The 16960-nt window shown below is 32.2% G+C and overlaps 1 protein-coding gene across 2 annotated transcripts in view; it reads right to left on the bottom strand.

Annotated features, from left to right (window-relative positions):
- The window catches only part of ABCD2 (ATP binding cassette subfamily D member 2), a 52020-nt gene that overhangs the window by 22961 nt on the left and 12099 nt on the right, over positions 1-16960 (bottom strand). For both annotated transcript variants that reach the window (XM_084877875.1, XM_084877876.1), the window contains exons 4-6: positions 15596-15764; positions 14598-14692; positions 10134-10279 (exon numbers count right to left, since the gene is read on the bottom strand). In XM_084877875.1, coding sequence (XP_084734001.1) covers positions 10134-10279; positions 14598-14692; positions 15596-15764 — 410 coding nt within the window. The remainder of the gene's footprint in view (positions 1-10133; positions 10280-14597; positions 14693-15595; positions 15765-16960) is intronic.

Here is a 16960-nt window from a genome sequence, read left to right as displayed (position 1 = left end):
CACCATCCCGCTGTGGTCCCACTCTTATTGGGGCCCAATGGGGCCAGCACTGCCTCCACTGCCTCCCACTGGCAGTACTGTGTTGCTGCGCCCACCATGTTCCCCGCCACCCTCCAGTGGTTAGCATACACACATCATAGCGAGGGGTCTCTCGGTCGAATGACCACCAAAGGGGACAATTTGCATATTAGGCTTTTATTATATAGGACATTACGAGTGTCTCCAGTTTTGCAATTGGTTTTATATTCCCCACCATTTTGTCCACTTAAATATCGACGATTTATGGTTATTTGGTAAAATGTACTGAGGTTTATTAGGGTTTATAATTTTGTATTTTTATATTATTCTCTATTTTTCTAATTAATAGGGACAAAGGTAGAAAGAAGGAAAAAACTACAGAAATGTTATCTCTGTGCTTGGAGAGTCTGGAATCATTACCCAAAATGCTAAATACTTCATAATCATCTAGATTTTAATTTTGAAAAATACTAATAAAAGTTTCACTGCATTTTAACTATATTTAAGCATTTGTGAAGTTTAAGAATAAAGTACTATGCTGCCATAGAAATAAGAAGTTAGCAATCTGAGAGCCATAAAATCTAGCTATTAATAATTCATATAAATGAATATGCTGGAACCAATCTGTCATCAATTTTTTTTTTCATGAACAGCAAAAATAAGATTTGAGTGCTCAATTCATGAGTAACTTCTAAATAAGTAAGTAGCAAAAAGAATAAATACTCAACTGAAAATAGAGATAGTTACTTAATACTGAAATTATATTTTTAGGATAAGATATTTCCAGGCACCAGTGCAGAAATGTGCACTTCTTCTTAGGAGCAGGGACTGTGTTTATTTCCAACTAATAAAAATAATATTAGTGGAATTATCAAAGTATCAGTAAGCTAATAAGAATACAAATTATTTAAAAGTCAACTTTGTTAAGAATATTTATCATTATATTAGGTTACCGTATAAAATTTCTGATATTTTGATCTTTAAAAATTACCAATTCCACATGGCTTACCCTAATAACTGATTTATGAAATGAGAAAATAAAACTTTTAGATGCAATGAAATATTTTTCCATTCTATTTTAAAAAATTAGCCCATAGAAGAATTACATATGAAAAAAAGAGCAACATTTTCCCAAACAATAGAAAGCTATAGAAAATCATATTTATGTTTATAGGTCCCTTTAAGAGATTTTTAAAAAGGACTGTTAACAGTTACTACATAGGATATACCGAAATGTATAAATTACAATTCTGTCAGACAGTAATCCAAAGATATTTATTCTTTGAGTCTAATGGTATAAAGCAAAGAAATATAAGTGAATTTGCTACACAATACTACTGAAGCTTTTTATAGCTAAAATAATTTCTTTTAAGAAAACATGCCTCATGACAAACATTTATTCCCATCCTAAAAAACATTATGTGACATATCTAGTGCAAGCAACAAAATAAAGTTTTCTCCCTAATTAGTATAAGGAGCCAAACTAATTTGGCAGTAGAAACCAAGTCGGTGCAGATATTCATTAATTTATTCAATTTTTCATCAGAGGTCATGGCACAATATGCCAGTAGATATGTTTTAGGTTTAGTAGGATACCACCAATGCATAAAAAGACACCAGGTCCTCGTTAGTTTGGTTAAGTGGATAGAGCGTCAGCCTGTGGACTGAAGGGTCCCGGGTTTGATTCTGGTCAAGAGCACATGCCAGGGTTGTGGGCTTGATGCCAAATAGGGGGCATGCAGGAGGTACCCAATCAATGATTCTCTCTCAACATCGATGTTTCCATCTCTCTCTCCCTCTCCCTTCCTTTCTGAAATCAATAAAAGTATTTTTTTTAAAGAGACACGTAGATGCCCTTTCTCACTTATATTCTATAAAAATCTGTTCAACCGTGACTCCCACATAACATAGGCAATCTGTTCCAGAAACAACTCCCACTCTCAAAGCCCAGATTTGTCTAATTTGGGGACAGTGAGACAGTGTCTGTGTGACCTATTATTAGGCATGGGGCTCCGCAGGTAGGCCTGGATTAAGCCCATATCACATTCTTCTATTCCAGTGGCCCTTTCAGACCAACATCCCACTCAGGCAATGGCCCTGCTGGCTGGAATCTTACTTGTTCTGCAGAGGACCACTCTGTCTGTGTCCTGGCACCTAGAGATTCATTAAGAAGCAAAAAGTCCCCAAAAGCTAGAGATCCAGGGGAAAACAGTGATCGAGCATTCCTCCACATTCTTACTTAGACTGCTTCTTAATTCATTAACCTGATATCTAAGGCAAAAGGAGAAAAGCATGGAGAAAGGAGCAAATTAGGTCGTTTAATCTCCCTCTGATTTCACGTGCTTCCTGGTTCTTTAATAGTCATTATATGGTTTTACATTTGTGGATTAAACATGTTGTTACATAACACAGTTCTCCTAGCCTTTAAAGAGAAAATCCTGGATTTGGAAAGCATTCATACAGACACAATTCAAAAGGAAGCTTGGGTTTTAAAATATGTACAAAGCTCATTTGCCAAAGATACATCTTGCATGCTGTGTGGTTGTGCCAATGTTGGTATTATTGGTATTACTTGAGAGTTCTGTCCATTTTGCTGAATTTCCTATAACAAAACATAGTCTTTGCTCTGTTGCAAACACAATCTCTTCTTTTGGCAACATATAGGGTAAATCATGATTTTTTTTATGCCTAATGTTTCAAAAAATTAAGATTTGCCTGTTTTATAAGGTCTGCTTTAAAATTAAGGGGATATTTTTGAGAAATTATTAAAAATTTTATAAAGAGATGGGTTTTAGAAGAATAGGAAAGAATAGAGAACATATTCAAATTTCAAAGTGATTTGAACATAGTTTAATTTAAAGGAATTTCACTTTTATACAAGAATTTTAGCTTCTTTCACATTAACATAAACGAATGAAAGCCAAGTACCTATACTAAGCTTTAGGCTAAAATTGGCTTAGATTGCCTGCACCCTCAGCATTAAAAGGACCTGCTTTCAAACAATAGCTTGATATTAGTGCATTGTAAGCATACCAAGCAAACAGCCTTAGCTGGTGATATTCACTTGCAAGGTCAGGCAAGAGAATAGGAATTTTTCGGAGATTGTGTCCCTTGCTGTAGGCAAGACAAAGTGACATTAGAGTCAGACATACCTAACTTCAAATATTAGTTCTAACGTTTATCAGCTGGATGGCACCTAGAGGTTCAACCTCTCCAAGTTTTCTCATCTTTAAACTAGGGATACCAATACCAATCTTACGGGCTATCATACAGATAAAAAATTGAAACATAATATGTATAAAATAGTGATTAGAACACAACAGTTGCTTGACACATTGTAAATTAATTTAAAAAATAGGCTAGAGATGTTCAGCCCTTGCTCAAGATGCCCTAGAATCTATCAATTACCTCAGGAGGACATAAGATTTTCAAAAAAAAAAAAATCAATATTAATTAAGTTTGTTTTTTAAATATATAGGCTACATCATTAAAAGAAAACATGGATTAGATACTGGCACTTCTAAAAGCTAAAATTTCATGTCATAAACTGTTTTTACTAAGAAAAACAGTTGAAGTAACTAGAAATTTTTTTTAAAGCAATGTATATTATAAAAGAATGATAGTTTGTTATTCCCCGTATTTGGGGGAATACAGTGCTAGAAAAGCTTTAATGATTATGATTGTCTGATAAAATATTTAAGGTCAAATAGTGTCTTTTTTTTAAATCACAGGTAGGTTTTTTTTAATATAATTGTTTTATTAATCTGAAAATAAGAGGTGGTGAGTGCAGAGGGTTTGTATCCAAAGATTTGGTAAAGAATAACCAAATCTGAACTGCTGGCTAACTCTAAGTATTAAAATCTCTAATTCCTTTAAACTCCAATTTAATTATGTAAAATATTCTATTTAGATTACTTTTACAGAACATAGTCAAAATGGGAACAGAATTACATAATGGATTGGTGCCCAACTGAAGGCTTTCTGAGAAGAGATATGTGATGTATACAGATGATCCTCTGGAGGATTTAGAAGAAAAAAAAGGGGGAGGAAGCAGTAAAAAGGAAGCCTAGACTCTGCTACCTTTTGTGAGTAATCACCTGTTATCTTCTGTCTTTCTTCCCTCTATCCCTTCTATTCTCCCTCTATCACTTCTTCCCTCCTGCCTTCCCTCTCTCTCTTACACTCTCTGTCCCCCCAAACCACTACCAAATGTTTCATTTTCTCATTTTGGTGAGTGTTAGGATAATGATATTTTGATAGCAGGAGAACAAAACGACTCAATACTCAATGTAATATTGGGCTTTTGAGGTTTTCATGACTGAAGACAGAGACATACTAGGGAATTGCTAAGTGACTAATGAGCCATAAATTAGTGGAGACTTAAGACTTAAAAGAAGATCTTAAGTCTACCCTTACTTAAGTAGTTGAAAAGTCAGAGGAACTGCACCAAGAATTAACAAAAGAAATCCAAGATCTGTATCCAAGTGGAAGAATTCCTGAGGGTCAGTAGGGAATAATGAGTTTCAAGAGTACAGTCACATTGCTTAAGAAATTCAGCCTCAAACAGCCTGAAATTGCAAAAATATTTTTAAAGTATAATCTGAGCAAGACTAAGAATTTTACCATAGGTTTAGAGTGGCTAAATCTATTTTTTAGATGAAATATTTCTTTGCTTAAACTTATAAACTATTCCAGTAATTGTCATATGCAACCATTAATGAAGATAAGATGAGGAAAAATAAAACTGTTTTTATACTAATTCATCTACTCCAACTTTTTAATTGTATTCTTGAACTATGGCCCAGATTTCTTCTATCTCGCTCTTATTAACATTACTAAAATGATTTCATAATTTTTTAGGAATTCAGGTTTCCCAGCTTTTAAACTGAACCATTCTCTATACATATGGTAAAATAAATAAATAAATGAATAAATAAGTGGCCTACTGTGCTTAATTAGAATATTTTCCCCTTAGTAGTTTACTTTTTTCTTCTGTGCATTGCATGACATTGCCAGAAATCCACTTTAACAAATCCCACTTTTACCTGATGAAAATAACATTTAATGTATATTTAATTATTGCATAAAGAGATCTATTTTCTACAAGGAAGTCTTTCAATCACTAAAAGGAAAATCAGGAATTAAAAAAAAAATAAAAGTCTGTTTATGACTTATGAAGTTTATTATGTATATTCATGGATTAAATTCTATGTGCAATTTATAGGTATTTTTGTTTGTTTGTTTGTTTTTGCCAATCTAGCATTTAAATAACATTTCACTGCTATCAATTAATGCAATAAAATATCAAATAATTTTCATTAATGAGAATATCCTAAGTTGAAATCTTTAATATTAGATACTGACAAATATTTTGAAATAGGTTGTAGCAGCTTCTTTTTAAATAATAAAAACTTATAACATTATTTTCAAATTTACTTATAAAACTCAACAGCTTTTAGAATATGAAAATAAGTGCTACATTTAGACATTTAGTTTACATGTACATTTAAATAAATTCTATGTTTTCTGCAAGATATAAGATTCTAAACATAAACACACATTTTATATAATCAAGATAAAATGACCTTTAACAGTAATTGTAAGAAACATTGTTAGTCTTCAAAAATATTTATAATTCTTATTTTTCTTCTTAACTAAGTTGTAGTTGACCTTTTGCTTAGGCAAGAGTAAATTTCATAACTAAGAAGAAATTTCCCTGTGATTTATGTCTGTTGCAAAATAACAGGTTTCTCTGAGGGCAAAAACTGAACTTATGCACTTTCTTATGACCCTGCCCCCCAGTTATACAATTGTAGTAAAATACATATAACATAAAAATTTTTATCTTAACCATTTTAAGTGTACAGTTCAGTGGTATTTTTCTTTATTTTTCCAATTTTACTAACATCAAATTGACATATAACATTATATAAGTTCAAGACATACAACATGTTGATTGAATACACATATGTAGCAAAATGGTTACCACGTAATGTTACCTGACACCTCTGTCACCTCACACAATTACCATTTCTTTTTTGTGGTAAGAACATGAAGATATGCTTTCTTAATAACTTCCACACATATAATACGTCATTTAACTATAATCATAATGCTGTGCACTATATTTTCAGAACTTATATATCTTCTAACTCTTGATCAACATCTCCCTGCACCCCCACTCTCCAGACCCTAGCATTAATATTTCATTTCTCTGTTTATACAAGTTTGTTTTTTTTTAGATCACACATATACTAGGAAGTGATATCACACAGTATTTGTCTTTGTCTGACTTATTCTGCCTAGCAAAATGTCCTCAAATTTTAACCATGTTGTTACAAATGGCAGAATTTCCCTCTTTCTCATGGCTGAAGAATATTCCACTATATATATAAATGTGAGTTATATGACTTTTTAATTTTTTTTGATATTTAACCATTATCAGACACAAGGTTTACAAAAATTTTCTCCCATTCTGTGGGTTGCTGTTTCTTTTCTTTTTATTGCCTCTTTAGCTGTGCAGAAGCTTTTCAGTTTGATGTAGCCCCATTACTGATTTTTGTTTGTGTTGCTTTGCTTTTGATATCATATCCAAAAAATAATTGCCCAGACCAATGCCAAAAAGTTTATTTCCCATGTTTTCTTCTAAGAGTTTTATGGTTTCAGGTCTCACATTCAAGTCTAATAAATTTGAGTTAATTCTTAATAGTGGTATAAGATAGGGGAACAATTTCGTTTTTCTTTATGTGGTGGTCCAGTTTTCCCAGCATCATTTATTGAAGAAACTATCTTTTCTTAATTACATAGACTTGGCTCCCTTGTCAAATATTAACTGACAGTGTTTATTTCTGGGCCCTCAATTCTGTTCTATTAGTCTATGTCTATTTTTATTCCAGACTATACTGTTTTGATGACTATAAGTTTATAGTATAGTTTAAAATCAGGAAGATTGATGTCTCTGTATTTATTCTTCTTTCTCATGATTGCTTTTACTAATCAGGTATTTTGTAGCTTCACACAAATTTTAGTTTTCTCTTTTATATTTCTGTCAACAATGACATTAGAATTGCACAGAATCTATAAATGGCTTTGGGTAGCATAGATATTTTAACAATATTCTTCCAATCTATGAAAATGGGATTTCTTTCCATTTGTTAGTTTCTTTCATTAACGTCTTACAGTTTTCAATGTATAGACCTTTCACCTCCTTAAATTTATGATGAACTTTATTGCTTTTTGATGCCAATGTAAATAGGACTGTTTTCTTTATTTTCTTTTCAGATAGTTTATTGCTTGCGTATAGAAACACAATTTTTTTCTATATATTAATTTTGTACCCTAGAATACAAAATTTGTTCTAAATGTTTTTGGTGGAGGCTTTAAAAATTTTTATATGTAAGATCATGTCATCTGCAAACAAAGACAATTTTACTTCTTTTCTTCTGATTTGGATGTCTTTTATTTCTTTATCTTGCCTGATCACTCCAGTTAGGACTTCCAGTGCTATGTTGAATAAGACTGTGAAAGTAGGCACCTTGTCCTATTCCTATCTTTCAATCTTGCACTGTTGAGTATTATATTAGCTGTGGGTTTGTGGCACATGACTTTTATATAGCCAGGTATGTTCTTTCTATTCTCACTTTTTTTAGAGTTTTTATCATGAAAGCATGCTGTATTTTTTCAAATGCTTTTTCTTGTGAAGAATGTGTATTCTGCTGCTGTTGGATGAAATGTCTGTACATGTCTGTTAGGTCCTTTCTGTCTAAAGTGTGGTTCAAGTCCAATGTTTCCTTGTTGATTTTCTGTTGGGATGATGTACCCAATGTTGAAAGTGGGGTATTGAAGTCCCCAATGATCTTTCTCCAGGTCTGTTAGTATTTGCTTAATATATTAAAGTGTTTGATATTGGGCCAGTATATATTACAATTATTATATATTCTGGATGAATTGATCCCATTATCATTATTTAATGACTTTCTGTCTCTTGTTTCCATTTTTGGCTTAAAGTCTATTTTGTCTAAAAATAGCTCTCCTTTGGTTTCTATTTGCATAAAATATCTTTTTGGATCCCTTCCTTTTCAGTCTATGTTTGTTCTTTAGGCTGAAATGAACCTCTTGTAGGTAGTATGTAATTGTGTATTTGTTTGTTTTTTAATCCATCCAGCCACCCTATGCCTGTTTTTTAGAGAATTCAGTCCATTTACATTTAGAGTAATTATTAGAGTTAAGGAATTATTAATCCCACTTATTGTTTTCTGGCTATTTTGTAGTTCTCTTGTTCCTTTCTTCCTCTTTGTAGCCTTGTTTTGTGAATTGGTGATTTTCTGTAGTGGCATGTGCTGATTCCCTTCTCTTGACCTACTGTGAATCTACTACATGCTTTTGATTTATGATTCCCATGAGGCTTATATAAAACATAACAGTCTGTTTTAAAATAATAACTTAATTGTTATTACATACAAACATCTCTACCATTTTACTCTCCCCTTTTATGTTTTTAATGTGGCAATTACTTCTTTTTATATTTTGTATTCATTAACAAATTATACGCGTTATAGTTATTTTTATACTCTTGTTCTTTAACCCATCCAACATTACAGTATTCTGAATTTAACTATATGTTTACCTTTATCAGTATGTTGTATATTTTCATGTTACTGATTGGCATCCTTTCATTTAAGTTTGAAGAACTTGTAGTGTTTCTTGTAAGGCAGGGTTAGTGAACAAATTCCCTCAGCTTTTGTCTGGGAAAGTCTTTATTTCTCCTTCAGTTCTGAAGGATGACTTTCATGGATTATGTACTTTCCTATGTCTTTGGACTATCTTATATTGCTTAAGTCATAGCTATATTTGAGAACTGTATCCTTCAATTTACATATGAAATTTAAAATAGTTAAAAACAAGATTTATTAAGAAAGTAGAATTCTATGATTCAATAATATTTTACTCAAATAAAAAATTAAAATTAGTCTACTTAACACATTAATGTCTGAAACTTAAACTTTTGGTGTATAATTTAGCTTTCTGCTTCAGAAGGTTTCCCAAAGGACTTTAAGGTACAAACAGAGAATATGATTCTGGTGTCACAAGATGGTCATTCACTTTCTGTTAAACATGATTATCCATGATATTGCTTATATCCAATATTTTCTTACTGCCAATGCAGTGCTTCATTTTCTTACATGTCAGGTAGCTTCCTGCTACTACCATAGACCTTACTTTAAATAAAAAGTTCCACAAAACCTCATCTGCCTAACTATAACATATGGTCTAAAATTTAGACCCATGGGCAGAAGGTACAAACACTTTCTGACAAGGAAAGGGGGCAAAGAAGACATGTGATAGCACCATACATCATGTAACATTTATATTTTCTCTGATACTATATCCTAGGTGCTCTATTGGCTTCCACACAATAGTCTTCTAAATATAATAAGAGTACTCTGTGTTATCCACCTAACCCAGGGTGAGGATATTAATAGATGGAAAAATTAATGGGTCAGATGAGTATAAGGTATATCTCTTCTTCAGATTTCATTTGCTCTTATTCCCAATGAATGATGCAAATTTGCAAGTATAACTTTACATTTAGATACTTTTAAATTTTTTATGAAGATGACCAGAAGAAATCATGTTCCTTTTTAATATTTCTATGCTTACTTTGCATATGTACAAACCATTAATTAATCATATAGCATAAATGTAACAAAAACTATTTTGTAGAGGCTCCTTAAACATAACTGAACAATTTTTGAACATATGAATGGAAGTAGTTTGATGAAAAGATTAGTATAATATCCAAGTATTATTTTTTCTGTGAGAAGAGATAATCTGACATTTAAGGTGAACTAATTATTCTTTGGACTAGCCTGCTATTCCTTCACATTAACATCTATAGCCTTTGAATGTTCATTATAACCAGTCAAATGTTAAAGTGAACAGAAGTGATATTGTCCTGAAAGTAGTATTGTCCCTTTTAGAATTGGATTTTTGTTTCCTTAATAGCTTCTCTAGTGAAAAATGCTTAAAGATTACAAACTGAAGAGCCTAAAGAATCAAGAGAATTAAAAAGTAAAGAAAATTATTTCTTGTAATAAAAATTTTTTTAAACCTACCTTTGTGGAATATAGAACATATGTTGGGGAGGTGGCTTATAGAGGACTCCCTTGTACACAGGCCAGAGCCCACTTAAAATTCTGAAGAGAGAACTCTTCCCACAGCCATTGGGACCAGTTATCAAAAGATGCATTCCTTCTTGTACCTAAAGTAAGAAATAAAATTACAAACGGCAAAATAATTTCTTTAGCAGCATTTAAAAGTGATTTATAAAAAAAAAAAAAAAAAAAAAACACCTTTCAAACACATGATAACCTAGGATGGGCAAGGAATCAAAGAAAAATAAATCAGGATTAACAGTCTCAAATTTGGCTTTAACTATGCCCTGAACTAAAAGTATCACAAATTAATGAATCTCAAAGGCAGTGAATCTGCTTGAAATGATCATTTGGCTTTCCAAAATTTTAATTGGGGCCTTGTAATCAGATACTATACACATATGTAGAAACATAACTACATGGAAAATAAAACACTGTTAACATTTAAATTAAAATATATTCAATTTCATTTCATTTATATTAATGTTTATTTAACTTTACATTGAATGGAAATAGAACTTCATTGTATTTGTCAGCTGGAGTTATTAGCTATAAAGCACAGTTGTTCTAAGAGCCATCTGGGTTGATTAATTTTGTACTTCAGCAGTCTGAAATGTTATAGAAACCACAAAAGCTCATAATCAGAGAGATAAATTTATTCCAGTTCTGCTCTATTCACAGATTAAAAAAAAAATATATGTTTACTAAACCAAGACAGAAGAAAAAAAACAAAACAAGAGGGTTATAATTTAGTGTTATGTCTAGGGATGTATTAAAGCATATATATGTGTGTATATAAATATATATGCAGTTGTATAGATATAACAGTAAGACAAGTTATTTATCCATTATCAATCAGACATTTCTCCTTAGAATCTTTCATCTTATTTACCATTTAAATTTAAACATTTAAATATCATGAATCACCTTTCTACTCAGTAGGCTTGGGAAGTTGTCTTAGTGTGGTATTTGAAGGGTATTGTGAAGAACAAGGAAAAGAAACACCATTTAAAAATTTCATCTACTTCAAGAACAACTATATTTATAATTAGTGATTTAAAGGTGAATATAATATGAAAGTAAGAGAGAAAGAAACTACAGTATGTGTGTAGATATATTTTTGTAGAGTATGAATACAAATATCTAAGTATCTAAGAGTAGAATACATAATATTGAAAACTCAAAAATGAAAGAGCATTATATAACTTGCATTATATCAGTACAAGGGACTAACCAGTTTAATGTTTATCCTAGTGTTTTGCTGAGTATACCATAAGCTGAAATCTTTTTGTTGAAAGAAGATAGTGGGGAGAGGAAAGAAGGGAGGAAGGGAAAGAAAAAAGAAGGATTGGGATGGAGGTTAGATAAAGAACTAGGAATGTATATACTAAGTATATCTAAAGCAAAAGTGGTTCAGATTCATATTCTGTCTAAAAATTAGACATTTCCTTGGCAAACATTGATTGAATGTTTATTGAATATCTACCATGTGCCTGGCATTCTTCTAGGCACAGTGGATACAGTGTTGGCCAAGACAAAGTCCTTGTTCTCATAGAACTTACATTCCAATGGGAAAGACAATAATAAGAACGTGAACAAAAAATTAAGTAATGATAAATGCTATTATGACAGCAAAAGAGAAAAATTTATTATGGAAAGATGGTGGCATTGTGAGTCTGGTGTAGGGGCTTCTTTTGACTTGGTTGTCAGAAAAGTTCTCTTTGAGGAGGTAACATTTTGGTTGAGCCTGGGTGACAAGAAGCAACTAGTCAGCAAGCTTTGATTCTACAAAATATTTAGATTTTTTTTCTAAAAAAAATATTTTCTTTTCTATTAGATATTTTTAAAAATAAATATAGATATTTTTCTCTTTAATTGTAGCCAAACTAAAATGCTATTTTGATACAATAAAGTTCAAGGAAAATCCTGTGGAAAACCCAGAAAGAATTAATTTGTGATTTGCTGTGCTCTTTGACTAGAAAGAGGACTAAGAGAGTTAAATGTTGTAGTAGCATAAATACTTCACAAATGATGTCTTTAAACGTATCGCCATAGCAAAAGATAAATTCACAAAATAATAGGGTCATTCTCTGTTAGGAATTCTCAGAAATGTAACACATTTTGAGTCATAATAGGAGACTTTATACTACATTCATATTTAAGCATGTTTTCTGATATTTAGGACATAGAGAGTATAAAGTATAAAGAATTCCCTGCCCAGCTGGCTACATGTTGAGCTTAGAACTACAGACCAGGAAGTCAGGGGTTGTGGGCTCAACCCCCAGTATAGGGCATGCAAGAGGCAGCCAATCAATGATCCTTTCTTACCATTGATGTTTTTCTCTCTCTCCCTCTCCTTTCCTCTCTAAAATCAATAAAAATTATGTTAAAAAAAGAATTCCCACATTTATTAAATTTTATCCTCCAAATGTTTTTTTTTTTTTTTTAATTCTGAAAGGCCAACAAAAGGATGAGAACCTTTTCCTTTAAAAACCTGTTTGTCAATCCATGCAGAGGAAACAACTTTTTATTATATTTTAGGGACCTGAGACTTCAAATAAAACTTCCTATCAGAGTCAAAAATAAACAATTATTATAAAAGTGTACTATAATAACATCTTTGTAGCACTTTAAAATATATAACACGTTTATTAGATTATTTTAAAATTTACTTCATATAAAAATAAACTAAGCTCTGAATTTTTTTACAGGAAGAGTGTGATGTAACACAATTATGTAATTAGTAGGTGGCAGAATTTAAGACTCTTACTCTGTTTAATAAGTGGAACAATAAAAATTGATATTATGAAACATAACCTAAACAACTAAAGTGCCCTACAGTAGAGGACTGGATAAAGAAGATGTGGTACATATACACAATGGAATACTACTCAGCCATAAGAAAGGATGAAAAAGTGCATTTGCAACAACATGCATGAACCTTGAAAATATTATGCTAAATAAAATAAATCAGTCATAGAAAGCTAAGAACCATATGATTTCACTCATATGAAAAACCATATGATTTCACTCCAAGGAAACAGCCAGAAAGGATGATAAACCCTCCGTAAATGGCAAACGGCTCAGCCGGCGCCTAAGCAGGGACTTCATTTAAATCGAACCTTTCCCGAAGTGAATGACTCCAACCCTCCCTGGATCAGGCAATTTCCATGCAACACGGGGACCCAGTTTCATTCAGGAGATCTCAGGCACGTTAGCTCCGGGCAGCGGGGAAGGAAGGGAAAAGGCATCAATGGCATCAGGACCACAACCGGCCACCAGAGGGTGCATGGACCACCTCTCCGAACAGCGCCCTGCGGGGGGCCTCCTCACACTATAGGAGGTGGAGCTCCTCCTCGCGCAATTTCAACTGGATGTTGGGCCTCTAGTAAATTATAAACTGCTAAACTGTTAATAAGTGATTAAATATTCTATGTATGCTTCTTCAAATGTTTTATTTCAAATTTATTTAAGATTATGGTGCACTTTTGGTACCTAACTGTTATCATGTTCAGATTCAAATAACTAAAGAATTCTATAGGTCTATAAATGGAAAAATAAAGCCTCATCAATTGTAGTTAAAACACAATTTCTCTTCTATTTATTAACACAGAATTTTCCTTGTTCAGGACTTATCCGTTTCCAGCTCCTTTACTCATTGTTAAATACCATCTTTAATAATTAAACCTTGACTACAAAATCCATACTAAAAGCATTAGCACATGTATTGTCATGTTTGTAATTCTGTTATCAAGTCCAATGGTGTTTTTGTTTGAACTAAAGCTCTTCTGCCTTCATTACAGTCATTAATGCTTATAAGCAAATTGTTTTGTACTTGAATTCCAAAATATCTGAATTTTACAGTGCCTTAAATAAAGGCCTTTGGTTTAGTCACTGTTTTTTACATCATCAAGACATAAAATGTTAAGTAATAACTCTTATTCTCAACAGAGTTATTAGAAATTAAAATTCCAATCCACAAATCTGATTTTTTTTTTCTAACAGAAGATGTGATTATTTAAAACACAATTAAATTTAGAGAATCTGTAATAATAGAAGTAAAACTGCTAATGACCTTTAACCTTATATTTTAGTAAATTTATTTTAATTCAGGCTTGTAGTTTTTAAATGATTCCTATAAGAAAAAAAAAATTTATTTACAGATAATGTTTTTCAGGAAATTTCCTCAGTGCACTACAATTTTGATATATAACCTGACAATAAAGCGGTAGAAATCAAATTTCTCTTTTTCTCTGCTTTCTGAGGAAGTAACTGCTTCTGTAATTGAGCCACTGTGCATACCTTTCTTGATTTCCCCTCCTGTCCATATGCTCCTCCAAGTATTTAACATAAGGTATATGAATTCTGAGTTGTTTTGTATTAGTGTGATGGCAACAATCAGAAGATTCTTGAATATCATCTTACTTTGAAGTTTAGACTGGAAGCCACCACTTCTCCCGTTGGTGTAATTATGGGAACATTTTCACAAATAATTCCATGATCCACATCAATAACTTTTCCTGTGAGATAAAGAACATTTTAAGTTACAAAATTCATCCCATGTTATTGTTAATTAAATATCTTAAAGTATAATGTAGCATGACAGATTTATTATAAAGATACTTCACAGTAATAAATCATAAAAATAAATGGAAATATATATATATTATATTTAAAGCAAAGTTTAATGCATACTGGGATATTTGACACTTTATTTAGAAAATCTCTATCAGAAATTTTATTTTGCAATAATCTGATGTCAAAATCATGAGAGCAAAGCCAAACTCTATCTGATGTGACCTAATCATCGTCTTTATAGCCACTTATTTCTCTAAATTAACCTTTCTTCTGAATAAACATAGTCTTGAAAAAAGGAATTAAGACACAGAATAACACAATTTACAAAAACAGGACAACCAAACTTAAGTTTTAAAACACAGAATGAAGAACATTAGCTCTAGTTCTGTTCATCTTAAAAGCAAACAATTCATTCTGCCATATGTGCAGTTTCTAAAAATAATTGTAGAAATTTTGTCCTAAATAAAAGTACCATAATAACTTTTATACTAATGTTAGTCACCACTCCTCAAATTGCAACACTAACTTTGGGGATAATTGTTTGAATAACTAAATGTTGGTTCCTTGTAACAATTAAAAGCTATCATCTAAAGAACTTTGGTTCTGTTCATAAACGCTTAAATACAGAAAACTGAAAGCTAAAAGCGTTTAGACAAATCTCAGCGGATAGGGGAATGGAGTGAATGAGAAGAGATTAACCAAAGAACATCCAGGCATAATCCATGGACACAAACGATAGTCTGGGGAAGGCCTAGGGTGGGGTGGAGGCTGGGTTGAGGGGGGCAAAAAGTGAAAAAACGGGGGACATCTATAACACTGTCCACAATTACAAAGCAGTTTAAAACCTTTGATTTCCAGCGTGTCATTGAAGGGTAACTCAATAATAGCTCCGTTCTTGTTATGGTTTTCAGAATCTTGCACGATAGCAGTTCTCTTATAAATGCCTCTTTTTACTTCATCAAATACCCAAAACATATTGTACACTCGAGCGGTATAGCCTGCTAATTCAGTGACCTAAAACCAATGCAGAGAAATAATATAGAGTTAATATACCCAAGATAGACTTTTAAATAAATGTACATTCATATAAGCTTCATGATTTAACATCAAAGGTCCTATTTTATTATTCATGAAAAATAGATAATACATCTGATAACAGAAGCAAATGACAGTAAAAATGTTACCAAGAGAGCAATATAGCTGCCCAGCTAGAATGGCTCAGTGGTTGAGTGTCGACCTATGAACAGGGAGGTCACGGTTCAATTCCTGTTCAGGGCACATGCCCAGGCTGTGGACTTGATCCCTAGTGTGAGGGTTGTAGGAGGCAGCCATTCAATGATTCTCTCTCATCATTGATGTTTCTATCTCTCTCTCCTCTTCCCTTTCTCTCTGTAACCAATGAGAGAGAGAGAGAACGAGAGAGAGAGAGAGAGAGAGAGAGAGAGAGAGAGAGAGAGAGAAATTTAGCAAGGTGTCAATGTAAGATTGATTGGAATTATAAAATATATAAAAATGTATTCATTCAAGTCAGGGTTTAAAATTAGAGATTTCAGATTAGTGAAACTTAAAAACCTTTCAGTCAAATTTCTGATTTAGTCCGTTTTCATGACAAATTTCATTTCCAGCCGAAACCGGTTTGGCTCAGAGGATAGAGCGTCGGTCTGCAGACTGAAAGGTCCCGGGTTCAATTCCGGTTAAGGGCATGTACCTTGGTTGCGGACACATCCCCAGTAGGGGGTATGCAGGAGGCAGCTGGTGGATGTTTCTCTCTCATCGATGTTCCTAGCTCTCTATCCCTCTCCCTTCCTCTCTGTAAAAATTCAATAAAAATATTTTTTTAAAAATTCATTTCCAGAAAATTAGAAATTTTGTGGAAAGCTTAAATTCATTCAAAGAAATAATTATTCTTTATTTTGGTATTTTTTCTTCAATTTAAAATGGAAGATTTTAAATAGAAAAAAATACATTTTTTTCCTTATTATAAAATGAATGTTTCTGAGACAAATTGATTATCAAAATCCCTAAGGTTGGCCAGAGAAAATACCCCTGCTAGAGGATACCAATATTGTGAATGAGCTCAATGAAAACGTCAATCATTTTCAGTCTAAATCCCACAATTCACATTATTTTTAATGGTCAAAGAAAAACATTAAATATGACTTTTTTTTTTTTTTTTTTTTTTTTTTTTTTTTTTTTTTAGGAGAGAATGT

The sequence above is a fragment of the Pipistrellus hanaki genome, assembly GCF_964339955.1.
Source record: "Pipistrellus hanaki genome assembly, chromosome: 3".
NCBI classification, from domain to species: domain Eukaryota; kingdom Metazoa; phylum Chordata; class Mammalia; order Chiroptera; family Vespertilionidae; genus Pipistrellus; species Pipistrellus hanaki.
The sequence above is the reverse complement of the archived record's forward strand: the minus strand, read 5'-3'. Positions and strand labels throughout refer to the sequence as shown.